A 13,288-nucleotide genomic window follows, 5' to 3' on the forward strand; every position below is an offset into this window, starting at 1 on the left:
TGTCCCAAACAGACTTTCACTGCTCCTTTTGCTGGTGGCTTTGGGCTGCCTTAGACAGCCTCAGAGCAGCTTCCAACGGCATTGGGGGTGTATTGTAAGAAGAGAAACTAGAAGCAGCAGAGAATCCAAAACATTGTTTGGAAGTGCAGCAGAAAAATAAATCAGTAACATACTGAAGGTTGGTACAATATAAAAGCTTTTTAATTAACATGGTAATATATTAGTTATATTGACATATCATTACTTACATTTCAAATAAACTTTTTCATTCAACATTTAGAATTCAGCCTTTTTGTGTGCAAGTTGAGTTTCTACATATACAGAAATTACACATACTGTATAGCCCTTCTGTTCAGTTTGGCTTGATTGTTTAGGGTAACATTCAAAATGTTTATGGCTGGTAAAGCCTTGTCCGTTTCAGAGCACAAATAACTGTTGACAATTGATGTATCTTCTCATTTTTAATCCTGAGAAAGCTGACCTCTAATGCCTGTAGTTTGGCAAAGGCCAATGGAAATGCAATATTCATGGATATCTTAGGTGGCCATGCTAATCACCTCCAGTCTTTCAGACCTTCCTGCCACCTCATCTCAAAATCTGTGTCATCATTAGCTGTTGGTGACATCAACATGACTTTGCTGCAGGGTGAGAATATACTAAGGTATATGCATACAATATACAGCAGGCTTGTGCTGTTCTGTTGCCATTAGTGCTAATAAACTTTCTCCTTAAGGACTTATGTGATAGGACAGTGATAGGACTGTGGGTTTTTTGGGCCATGTTCTAGAAGAGTTTTTTACTGACATTTTGCCAGCATCTGTGGCTGGCATCTTCAGAGAATGCTGACCTAGAAATGAGTGAGTATATACACAGATTAACATGGGAAACACACAAGGTCAAGCAGTGTGTGTGTGTGTGTGTGTGTGTGTGTGTGTGTATATATATATATATATATATATATATATATATCCATCCACTCTTTTCCAGGCCAGCACTCTCTGAAGATGCCAACCACAGATGCTGGTGAAACATCAGGAAAAAACTGTTCTAGAACATGGTCACATAGCCCGAAAAAACCCACAAAAAACTATGGATGCCAGCCATGAAAGCCTTCGACTTCACAGTGATAGGACTGTTTTACAATTAGATCTTTTTAAAAACCTGGCACAGCCTTACTTCCCTTAGTTCCTGGCCCAAGTTCTACATCATAGTTCTTCATACATTCTTAAAGTATAGTTTGATCAGTGCAAAACATAAGGGAAATGTGTTTCTTCTCCTGTAAGTGAGAAAAAGATACCACGGGACTGGATATATATAGTAAACTTCGGGTCTTTCACTAGTGCACAAATACTGCTTTCAGAGCATAAATATGAAAGCTAAAAACCTCATAGTACTAGTGGAGAACCAAAACTTCCACTAGCACACACAACAGAATAACCTGACAACTGCAGCCATAACAGCAATAGTTGTTGCTCAGCAGAGTTTTACAAATCCGGTTACAAAGACATTTATTTATCATGCTTAGTGTACCTGAACTGAGGTCCCAGAGCAATCTGTTAGCTAACAAGGGGAAAAAAGTAAAGTGCAACATTATTTGTATGCTTCTAGTTTTCATTCTTCATAAACATCATCAGCAACTCATTGACTGGTAAGAAACATCTTGGTCCTTTACATACAATGGCACAAAAACCAGTATTTGGCATAATTAATTTGAACTATTCCTATATAACATGCAGTTTTACAAGGTCCCACTGAAACAAGTGTGTTCTGACCAAAATCAAAAAATATTTTTCTAAAGATGATCACAATAAAAACTACAGTTGATTTCATTTCTTGGAATGGTTACTAATATTTGGGACAAGAATAGACTTTTGTATCAATGCAACATGATCAGAGTTTACAAAATCTGTGTGGTGTGGCAATAGGAGATAAAAAATTGACTGAAAGGAGATTCAAGACAAGCAAAATAAGAACTTTTTTTCACAAATCACATACAGTTTAACCATGAAATGCATTGCTACAAGTTGTGGAGATGGATACTGATATAAATGGCTTTATAGTAGGATTAGACAAATTCATAAATAGTTTAGACTACCAGTGGCAAGAAGCATGATGGCAAAATATACAACCTTCAGGCTCAAAGTCAGCATGCCTCTGAACACCAGTTGTTAGGTCAGGAAAGGGCTCCTATTGCAGTCATGTCATGACTTTCCTAGGGATTCCCATAAAGATTGGATTGGCTACTGTGTTAAAGAGGCTGCTGGGACTGAAAGACTCTAGTAGTGACCCATTAGGGCTCTAATGTTCTGAAAAGGCCTGTACAATGTATTTCACAGTTGTATATACTGTTAATGGCAATGCTGGTCAGTGACCAGCATAAAGATTGATTATTATCAGTACATACTATCTAACAGATAGCACTATTTAATCATATTAAATTTAATCATATTAAATCAAGGATACTCCTGAACAGATTAGTTCCTGCTATTGCAGAAGAACTTCTTCCTGAAAGCCAGTGCGGCTTTAGAGCTAACAGGCGCACTACAGATATGGTATTTGCTCTTAGACAACTGCAAGAGAAATGTAGAGCAGAACAAAGGATTCTATGTAACATTTGTTGACCTCACCAAAGCCTTTGACGCTGTGAGTAGAAAAGGTCTGTGGCAGATCCTGGAACGACTAGGATGCCTCCCCAAATTCCTCAAAATGATTACCCTGCTGCATGAAGGCCAGCAAGGTCAAGTCAGATATGGTGACGCTCTCTCTGAGCCCTTTCTAATAACTAATGGTGTGAAACAAGGTTGTGTTCTCGCTCCAACTCTATTTACAATCTTCTTCAGCATGATGCTCCAAAGGGCTATGGCAGATCTCGAAGAAGAAGAAGACAGCATTTATATACGCTACCATACTGATGGTAGCCTGTTTAACTTAAGCTGCCTGAGGGCTCGCACTAAGACTCTAAACTATCTAGTCTGTGAGCTGCTTTTTGCTGACGATGCTGCCCTCGTTGCCCATACAGAAGCAGCTCTGCAGCGCCTAACATCTTGTTTTGCTACAGCTGCAGAGCTCTTTGGGCTGGAAGTCAGTTTGAAGAAAACAGAAGTTCTCTACCAGCCGGCACCTCAGGAAGAACACTACCATCCCCACATCACTGTAGGCACATCTGTGCTTAAGTCCGTCCAGCAGTTCACCTACCTGGGAAGCATCATCTCTTCAGATGCCAAGATCGATAAAGAGATTGATCACAGATTAGCAAAGGCATATAGTGCATTTGGAATGCTTTACAAAAGAGTTTGAAGTAACAAACACCTGAGGCAAAGCACAAAAATCAGTGTGTATAGAGCCACTGTACTGTCTATTCTCCTTTATGGGTCTGAAACATGGGTCACCTATCGCCAACATCTACGACTCCTTGAGCGCTGTTCATCAGCGCTGTTTACGCACGATTCTAAATACACACTGGACTGACTATGTGACTAATGTTGCTGTCCTTGAGCAAGCAGGGATCACTAGCATTGAGGCCATGCTATTGAGAATGCAGCTGTGCTGGGCAGGGCACATTTCCAGGATGGAGGACCATCGCCTGCCAAAAATAGTATTTTACGGTGAACTCACCATATGTCAGCATAAGAGGGGCGCTCCAAAGAAGAGATACAGGGACTCCCTGAAACAACATCTCAGGCTCAGCCAAACTGATCACCAACAATGGTCCGCCCTGGCCTCACACTGGGAGACATGGAGACGCATTATCCACAATGCTGCAGCCTTTTTTGAAAACTCACGCCGAACGAGTCTCAAAGAGAAACGACAACGCAGAAAGAACCACAACCCGGAAACATCACCCAAGGAGACTTTCTGCTGTGCTTTCTGCAACCAGACTTGTTTATCTCGGATTGGCCTTTTTAGTCATCAACGCGCTTGTAGAAAGTGCAGGATGAGTCCTTCCTGAATCTTCGTTTGCGGAGAAAAGCAGAAAGAGAGATACTGTTAATGGCAATGCTGGTCAGTGACCTATTAATAAAGATTGATTACTATCAGTACATACTATCTAACAGATAGCACTATTTAATCATATTAAATTTATCTGCATTAGTTGCTGAAATATCTCTTGATTTGGATAGTTAGACATTTACTTAATGTATGTATTTAGACTAAGGCTAATATATTTAAGATGAATTTTCTGCCATAATTATTGCATGTTCTTTGAAGTATCTGACTGTATATTCCTCAGATTTAATTTAAATAAATTAATACTTCACCTATGAAATTTGTGTAGGCCTCTTCACTGCCCATTCAAATGGGGGCAATTATTATTTTCAGAAGATGAATTTAATTTTCCAGGTTTTATTTGGCATCTTAAGTTATATCTCCTGCCTCAAACAGCAATAGCAATAGCAGCTACATTTCTATACTGCTTCATACTGAACTAAGCAGTCTCTAAACGGTTTATAATGTGTAAGCTAATTGCCCCCAACAAGCTGAGTACTCATTTTAGTGATCTCAGAAGAATGCTAGGCTAAGTCAACCTTATAGCCCATGGCTGGAAACAAGCTCACAACCTTGTGGCTGTACATGAGTGGCTGCAGTACTGACACTCAACCACTGCACCACAAGGGAATTGACAAGTACAGCCTACTTAACATACTCCTTCATCTCTTGGATGGATTATTTTAGGTTCTGTTCATTTAAGAAAGGAAGTTTCTTGTCAACTGCAGTTTGAGGCATATGGACATGCTAAGCTAACTACCATAGATACTTGTGTATAAGTCGGTCTCATGTATAAGTCAAAGGCACACTGTGGATGTTGATATAACCCATGGATAAGTCAAGGGTAAAATTTACGGGCATGTAAAATGGATGTAAATGGTGAAGCAAAGGAAAACAATGCCAAGGAAATTACAAAAATTCTAGCAGGCATAAGTGTTTGTACTCATCACAACGGATATATGGATAAGGAGGAAACTATGGCAAATAGTGGCTGAGTGATGTGGAGGCAGGTGACCAGGCACAAGCATGGCTAATAAAATGTGCACATGTCAAAAAGGATGTAAAGCCAAACCAAGGAAAATGTTAGCATTGATTATAGCCTTTAACTGAACCCAGAACACTGGCCACCACCATTTTCTCATCCAGACTTTCTAAAAGGCTACTTATGAATGTTTATTTTATAGATGCAATGTTCAAAAATGGAAATGTGGTCAGTTTGTATTAACGTTTATGCCTAGCCCACATAGGATATCCACTCCTCTCCATTTCCCCCTTTTCCTTCGTTTTTTTTCTTTTTAAAATCCAGTTTTTAAAAATAGTCACAAAAACCTCCCCATTCACTTCAACAGAGAACACAACTGCATACATTAAAGAAATTAGTGCACAGGAGTTTTTTCTCTATTGAAGTAAATAGGGAAAATTCCTTGTTCAGGAGCTTTATTTTTAAGGATTAGTAACTTGCTGATATACACAAAAGAAATACTAATCTCTAGCAAGTCAGCAATAGTAACTGAAAAGTTTTTAAGTCATCTGGTTTAAAAATAGATGATATATGGATGTATTAATGGGATAAGGTGAATAATTAGGTTCATGAGATGGATAGCAATTATGAGGGAAAATAACTGTGATGATGATGATGATGATGATGATGAAGATGATGATGATGATGATGATGCGTTATGTACTTTATAAAAAGCACAGTCTATATGTGAATTTCTAATTAAATTGTTTGATATGAGGAGTGGAATGCACATAAAATCTTATGCAATTCAAGAGAAAAATACATATTTCATTAGTAGCTCTATTGTAAGAAGATAGGCTGCCGCCCGACTCCCCAAGCAGGCAGCGTTGCCACCGGGGCCAGGTGCCACAGAGGTCTGGCGTGCCCCAGCATGCATTGCTGGGGTACGCTGGCCTCTGATTGGCCGGCCGAGGGGGAAAAGGGAGGGACTTCCACCTCCTGAGCAACACCCTAGGAGACGGATAGTCCCTCTCTATGGTCGCCCCGGTCCTCCAGGGCAGCCGATTGACTGGCTGCTCCTGGGGGCGGGGCGACTCCCCTCTCGGCCCCCACCTTTGGAAAAGGCCTATAAAAAGGCCATGTGGCGTCCTTCTCGGCGCCATTTCTGCTCGGCTCTGCTGCTGAACAGAGCTGAGCTTTCAGGGAGGCGAGCATAAGGGGCTTGCCCCTTCCTCCCCGCGTTACTCCAGGGGTCCTCTGCAGCCCTGCGTTACAAGGTGGGGGCCTATTGTCCCCTCCCTCACCTTTTTTGTGGCCTTGGGGGAGAGAGAGGCAACGCGGTCGCCATTTTGGGCTGGGCTCCTCACTTTGGGAGCCCAGCTAGAGAGTACTTTGCTGGCTTCTCTCCCCATTTTCTGCTTATGGACAATTTTAATTTGTTTTTGGTGAGTGTGCAGTTGCACTTTAAAACTGTTTGCTTGTTTTGGGGCTTATTTGTGGTTTGCAGCCCCTTCCTTGCTGGTTCCCCTTTTTAGGGTCTATTTGGTTGGGGCCTTTTTGCTTTGTTATCTGTTGACATTTTTAGACTGATAACACTCTCTCAGACACCGGTCTAATTTTGTTATCCATTTTTACTGGTAATGGTCTTACTATGTTTTTCATCATGCTCAACAAAGCAGGGCGTCATAAGGCACCCCCTGCCTTGTCAACTCAAATTTCATCTGGGCAAGCTGGAAATATTCAGACTATGGTGGCCTTGGATACCATTCCTACTTCCTCCTTCAGAGATATGCCGGGCTCAGGTTCCAGAGCTGTTTTTAAATCTGGATCTTCAAGTGTTGGTCCAGCTCCAGCTGCTCCTTGTTTGTCCCAATCAGCGATGTCGGAGTTGTCGCGTTCAATTGCTGAGCTGATTGCTAATGCCACTGCACCCTGCCAATCAAGTGTTCCAGAATCTATTTCAATTCCGTCAGTTGCCAGTTATCAGGGAGCTACATCTTCTAGCCAAGTACCTTCGGTTGCTTGTGACAGGACTCCTGGGACAGTTAGGCCTTTGAGAGTCTTGTCTTCCTCCAGCTCCAGTTCGACGTCATCGGCATCTTCCAGTTCTGACAGCGAGGCAATCAACAACGGGAATGGTGACAACAGATGGAGACAGCGCAAGAAAGGACGCAGAGCCAAGAAAAGACATCGTCGGGCTCGTTCCTTGCAAGCTGCTCAAGATGCCTTCACTGCTGTCAACTCACCTTTATCTTCTGGCAGAGATCGCTTTGAGTTGAGCATGCCATGGCTCCAGGCCTGCCATGTTGGGCCATCAAGTGTCGTACCTGGCGACCCAGTCTTCAGGGGGTTTGGGTTGACCAGGAAGCACAAGGGTTTCCAGTTTGCGCACCTGGAGAGCGTCCTCCTGGCTCTCATCTAACTCGCAAAACCAGGAAGCTGATCCTCAGGGGCTGTTTTGTTGATGTCTTTGGTTTGGTTCCTCCGAGCAGCTTTGGCAGTCACTTCTACCAGAGGGAAAAAGAAGGCCCACCCTTCCCCTCCGGTTGACTGCAACTTTGACAATTGGCTAGAAGGTTTCACCATTTTCAGGGCTGTTGTTGCCATGTTCTTCCCTGAACGGGCTTGGCAGCGTGACAGTCATTTGCTGCATGTCCTTAAGGCCAGAGAGTTCACTGGTGATTCAGCAGCTATTGCTTATGATACGGCTTTGCGCCAGCATGCCTCCCAGAATTCCAGAGAGCGATGGGATCACCGTCACTCCAAAATTTGGCTGTTGGAAGTTGGAACTCAGGCCATACCACCTGCCTCTTCCACTTGTTCTGCCCCCCCCCCCCCCATTAGTCTGGGCCTTGTTTGCCAAGATTTTAATGTTGGCAACTGTTCTCACCCACAATGCAAATTTGATCATCTTTGTGCTTCTCGCAGAGGTCCTCATGCTAGGCTGTCCTGCCCTCTAGTCCTTCCCACATCTCAGGCCTTGCGGATCCCTCACTCTGCCTCTCTTCTCAGCGGGGGAGCTGGCCCTGCTCCTAAATAGCCATGTTTGAGCTGTGGTTTGTTCACCTGGTTCATGTTGGCACCCCCCTTTTCCCCTTCCTTACATGTGCATGTTTGATCTCTGGATCGTTATACTGTTTTGCTTTTTGCAAATTGTTCATTCACTTGCAGGTTTGGGCTAAGTACCAACATTGCTGTTATTTGCTGATCCGCTGCCTAGCCGGATGACTGTGCTTACTGGTTGCTACTCTGGCGGCATTGAGGTGGAACCTGGCTTTTCATTGGTGGACATTATGCGTTTTCTCAGATGTGCTTCCACCAGGCTGAACGTGTGATATGTTGCAGCTTCAGCCATATTGGACTTTTTAGTTTTTGGCATGGGTCAGGCCAGCTTGGCAGCTCCTCTGAACCCTGTTGGTGTTGCTTGCGAGGTAGGGTTGGTGGGGGTGTTCCTTCGAAACAGCCTTTGTGGTGGCAGCAGAGGTTCTGGATCTGGTAGGCATGGTCTATAAGTTTGCATAGCACCGTATCAGGAGTCCCTATGGGACACGAGAGTGATGAGGGCATACATTGTGGTCATTGTGGGGGCCATAACGTGACACCGCTTCCCGGTGACTAGGGGCTTTAGTTAAATGCAATCTGCAGGTTGCATGGATACGAGAGGGTGGTAATCTAGCCCCTAGCTCATCCTGATGCCTTGCTTTATATGGCATGCCATTTATCCTAAAACGGCAGGTTGTAAGATGATCCAGAACTCATGCTTTTGGCCAACCCTACCTTTTTGCTGATGCTTGCGTTAATAAAGTTGTGGCCTTTCCTCCACATGCGGCTTTGCGTTTTATTGTGGCAGCGCCCTCACAGGCAAGTTAACCTTGCAGGGAACACCAATTTAGGGGGAGGGAAGGTGGGGGCTTTATTTGGAAATGGGAAGGGAACAGAGCTGTGGACTATGCTGGTAATGAGCTATGATATGATTTTCTTTTTTGTTTCATTGTTCTATGTCTTAAAAAAAATAAAAAGTATAAAAATATGATGCCTTTTAAAAAGGATCAGCTCTTTTGCTGTCTTTTGTAATTAAAAGCTAAAATATTTTGGATTAAGTGACATTTAAGGGACATTTCCTTGATATTCCTTCTTCTTCATATGAACTATTTTAAATGGTATAGTATTTTAAATGGAAACTTATTTTCATGCAAAACGTTGTCTGGAGGGAAACATGATTCCTACCCCTGTTAAACTAATATTTCAGTTAAAAGGACATGTGTGTGCTTAGTTTCATTCTCTCTCTCTCTCTCTCTCCCAGTGCTACCAAATGCAATGTAATTTCCAGAAGCAACATGGAAATTTCCAAGCTTCAAAAAAAAAAAAAAATACTTAGACAGATCTGGGCTACTTGGTAGCATATTTAAGAAATTTGTCAGAGGACTGAGTGAATGATGAGGATGTGGACCTTCAGGTAAGTCCTACTCCCCAAATGTCCCCACATGGCTACAAGAAGAGTTTTATAAAATCATTTGACTTAATGTGGCTCTACTACTCCCATTCTTAGGATCCTGACATAAAGATTTCCAGTCATAAGAGGTCTGGAACCATATTTGGTTAATTATAGTTACAATGCCCTCTGCAGACTTTCACATTGCCTCTGGATCTGTAGGGATGTTTAAGGTGTGGGGTTTTGCCACCCATTTACATTCTCATTTGGCTCTCCATGCATTCAGAGAAATTCCTGAACAGGGTTTTATGGTTTTGATGACAGCCTAATTTCTGCACATTCCCTGCCCTTAGCATTTATACTGTACACCATTTGCTTCATCCCAGGATGAAAAGAGCACCTTTGTCATACAGTAAGCATCTTTTTCCTGCTGTAGTTAATAGCACAACATCACAAGCTATTTTCAAAATTCCTCTGATTTCCAGTGGTAGCTTGTAAGAAATCACTGGAATATGTTTTCAGACAAGATTTTCTCAAACTTGATTATTTTCTACATACACCTTATGTGCCTGGACTGCAGCAACAAAGGATGTATTTGGGAGGCACCTTTGGGTATAACATTTGTGTATTGTATTGGGACTGACTAAAGAAGGTTTGGGAAGATGGGATGGGCTGGTGCATGAGCCATTTCCTAGTAGCTATAAGTTCATCACAAAATGAAACTGAGGAAATGCATAGTTAGTGAGATTGGATTGGTACTCAATGAGTTTCTATTCCGTTTCAAAATCTCTTCTCAGCCTAGGCTCTGAAAATAGGACTAATACACAGAACTTTATCTTGACTGGTTCAAAGCAAAACCAATTTCACAATCTTTCCACTGGACAGACTTTGTGGCATAAATCCAATTGTTAGTCCTAACTAAAACAAAACTATTTAATCAATAGAACATAACTGTAGACTTACCAAGTTCCCATTGATTGAATGTGCCTTATCTGCTTTGAACAATTGGATTTAGACCATTATGTCCAAGTTTCTGCTTCACATTTAATTCAGATTTTTTTAAAAAAGCATTGAAACACCTTAACCATACAGAGTCTTGATTCAGAGGAGCTGAAACTGCATCCCAGTGTATAGTTATAGATGATTTAAAATATATTTGCCCTTGCAATTAAAGAAATGTCATTATAAGAACACTACACCATCCTGGATTTTGTGAATGCATTACTACTGACAATGGTGAAGAAAAGTCTTTTTGCCTAGCGTTCCATAAAAAAAGGTAAATATATAAGGCAATATAAAAAAATAGTAAATGAGATTTTCAGTTTCTGAACCTGAAACAATTATTGTAATGAAACAAATATTGAATGAAGGTTGAGTCTCGCTTATCTGAGATATTTGACACCAGAGGTGTTCGGATTTTTTTTTTTTGGGGGGGGGGGTTGGAATACCTGTATTTGCATATACATACATAGACATCTTGAAGATGGAATCCATGTCTAAACACAAAATTAATTTATGTTTCATGTACACTTTATACACATAACCTGAAGGTAATTTTTTATAATTTTGTGTATGAAACAAAGTTTGTGTATACTGAACCATCAGAAAGCAAAGGTATTACTATCTCAGCCACCCATGAAAAACGTTTTGGTTTTTGCAATATTTTGGATGTTAGAATTCCAGATAAGGGAAACTCAACCTGTACTGCAATGCTATGCAATGTTACCCAGGAGTATGCCCCACTGAACATGGTGGGATTTACGTCTTCAAAAAATGCAAATCACCTGACTGTTACTCTCCCTCCCAAAAGAGCACTTCTTTATACCCCTTAATGAAATGTCTCTTGAAATCAGTCTCTAAGCAAAGATTTCTACATTCAAACCTTTGTATTTTTCTGCACTTCCTGAGTACTGTGTCAGGATTGGTGTGGTGGTGGTGTTTTATAACCAGAAGGATAACCACTAGTAGGACACCTTTCATCCATGGACCTCTCTAGTGCATTCCAGTAGATCAGCAGCTCATGAGGTTTGACAAAATGGCTTGTCACAATTTTCTTAAAGTAGCAGGGTGAAAATGTGAGCCTTTCTGGAAAGAACGTTTGCTTTGAGTCAAGTTCTTCCAGCTTGATATTGAGTTCAGCAAGGCACAGTCCTATGAAAACATCCTCCAGTTTAACAAAGGTGACATTTTCAGAAATATTATACACTCTACTGGCAACATCTGTTGAAAAAACATAACCTGTCCCTGAACAAAAGGGAGGGTATGTGTTTCCCGGATATTCTTCTTTACTCACATACCACTTGCTGATTATTGTCCGTATTGGACGCTCATTCAGTTTTAAAAAGCCAGTAAAGAATCTGGTGTTCCTGTTCTTCTTTATCAGGAGTTCTGTCAGATAATAAGTATTCACAAACACATCAGAGTCTGTTTTCATCACAAAGCTGGACTGTGGACAGAATTTATGAATCCATTCAATGCCCATCATGGTCTTTAGTGTTAAGTTGTAATAAGTGTCTATAAAATCCTTCTGGATAATGTCTCCATATTTCAGGCTCTCAGATGTAACAGCAATCTGGTCATCATGATTCAAGGCAGTTCCCAGCAGAAAATAAGTCACAATGCCTTTGTTGGCGATGAGGGTTTTTTTGCCCCATGTCTCACGAATGGCCATCCGAGCCTTGGATTGCACATGAGATGATGTTACAAGAATCACCAGGAATGGGGGATTCCTACTGCAATCTGTATGAGGCAGATGAAGAAAATTTCCACTATCTCTCTTAAAGGAAACAACCTCACCCTTTCTCTGGCAGAATATGCAAATCCCATCAGAACTCCATTTGATAAGCAAACAGAAGACAGCAGAAGCCAACGCCATTGTGAAAAAGAATATCTTCTTGAGCCTCTTGGGAGCCATCTGAAAAAGAAGAAAAGTAAATGGTACACACACAAAAAACCCCAGGACCTTGAATTAATGTAAAGAAAAATGAGGATTCGTTCATACAAATATATGAATGAGGCAAATTATAGTTTATTCTGGGATTGATAAAGCACTGAATTTACAAATAAGCAAATAGGATGGGGACAGGAGAGATGGGCACAGTATCCTAGTTTCAAATGAACATTGGTATGTATTTGCTCAATGTGTTTATTGGTTTCTACTAGTAGTTTTGTGTCTGCATATCTTAGGCTGTTAATGTTCCTTTCTCTGATCTTCACTTCTCTTGTCTCTGAATCTAAAGAGATGATCACATTGACTAATAATCTGATTGCTCCCCAATGAGATACAGTCAAGTTGTGGGTTTCTGGTGGGTATTATTGCACATAATTTGCTGCCACTGCCACTGGGCGATTGCAACCCAGCTGCATCCCAGGTCCCAGGTGCACTTCAGGGGCCACTTTTCCAAAACAGCAAGCTCCCCACTTGAAAAAGCAGCCTCCAAAATGTGCCTAGGATCTGGGATATGGCCGGGTTGCAATTGCCCAGCGGCAGCAACAGCAAATTACATTTGATAATACTCACCAGCAACTCGCAACCCGACTGCATCCTATTGGTGAGCAATCAGACTATTAGTCAATGAGATAATCTCCATAGTCTGAGTTTCATAAAATGTTGTATACACCCAGGATTAACAAATAGGGCGGTAGTATTCAGCCTTGCCAGTTGAGAACCACTCAATTTTCCACATTCAGTTCTAATATAAGCCTCTTGTTCTGAGTACAGGACATCAGGACAGTCAAATGAAGTGGCACTCCGATTTCTTTGAGAGCATCCCATAGCTTTTTGTGATCCATGTAATCAAAGGCTTTGCTATAGTCATTAAAGCATGTGTAGATTTTCTTTTGGAATTCCCTGGTGTGGTCCATTATCCATCACAACTCGAGGGCAGTTAACATCTACAGACAGCTGG

General features: G+C 41.5%; 1 protein-coding gene across 2 annotated transcripts in view; it reads right to left on the bottom strand.

Annotated features, from left to right (window-relative positions):
- Positions 1–968: 968 nt before the first annotated feature.
- The window catches only part of B3GALT5 (beta-1,3-galactosyltransferase 5), a 28,007-nt gene continuing 15,687 nt past the window's right edge, over positions 969–13,288 (bottom strand). Inside the window, exons 4-6 of one of the 2 annotated variants that reach the window (XR_016279880.1) lie at positions 11,263–12,294; positions 3,616–3,951; positions 969–1,560 (exon numbers count right to left, since the gene is read on the bottom strand). Coding sequence is in view for 1 of the 2 variants with exons in the window: in XM_089508105.1 (XP_089364231.1) it covers positions 11,296–12,294 (999 nt within the window). In the remaining variant the exon portion in view is untranslated. Of the gene's footprint in view, positions 3,952–11,262; positions 12,295–13,288 lie in introns of both variants that reach the window. The other variant, XM_089508105.1, reaches the window with a different exon arrangement.

This window comes from Sceloporus occidentalis, unplaced genomic scaffold, assembly GCF_023333645.1.
Source record: "Sceloporus occidentalis isolate IW3139 unplaced genomic scaffold, rSceOcc1.0.p SCAF_2, whole genome shotgun sequence".
Lineage (NCBI taxonomy): Eukaryota > Metazoa > Chordata > Lepidosauria > Squamata > Phrynosomatidae > Sceloporus > Sceloporus occidentalis.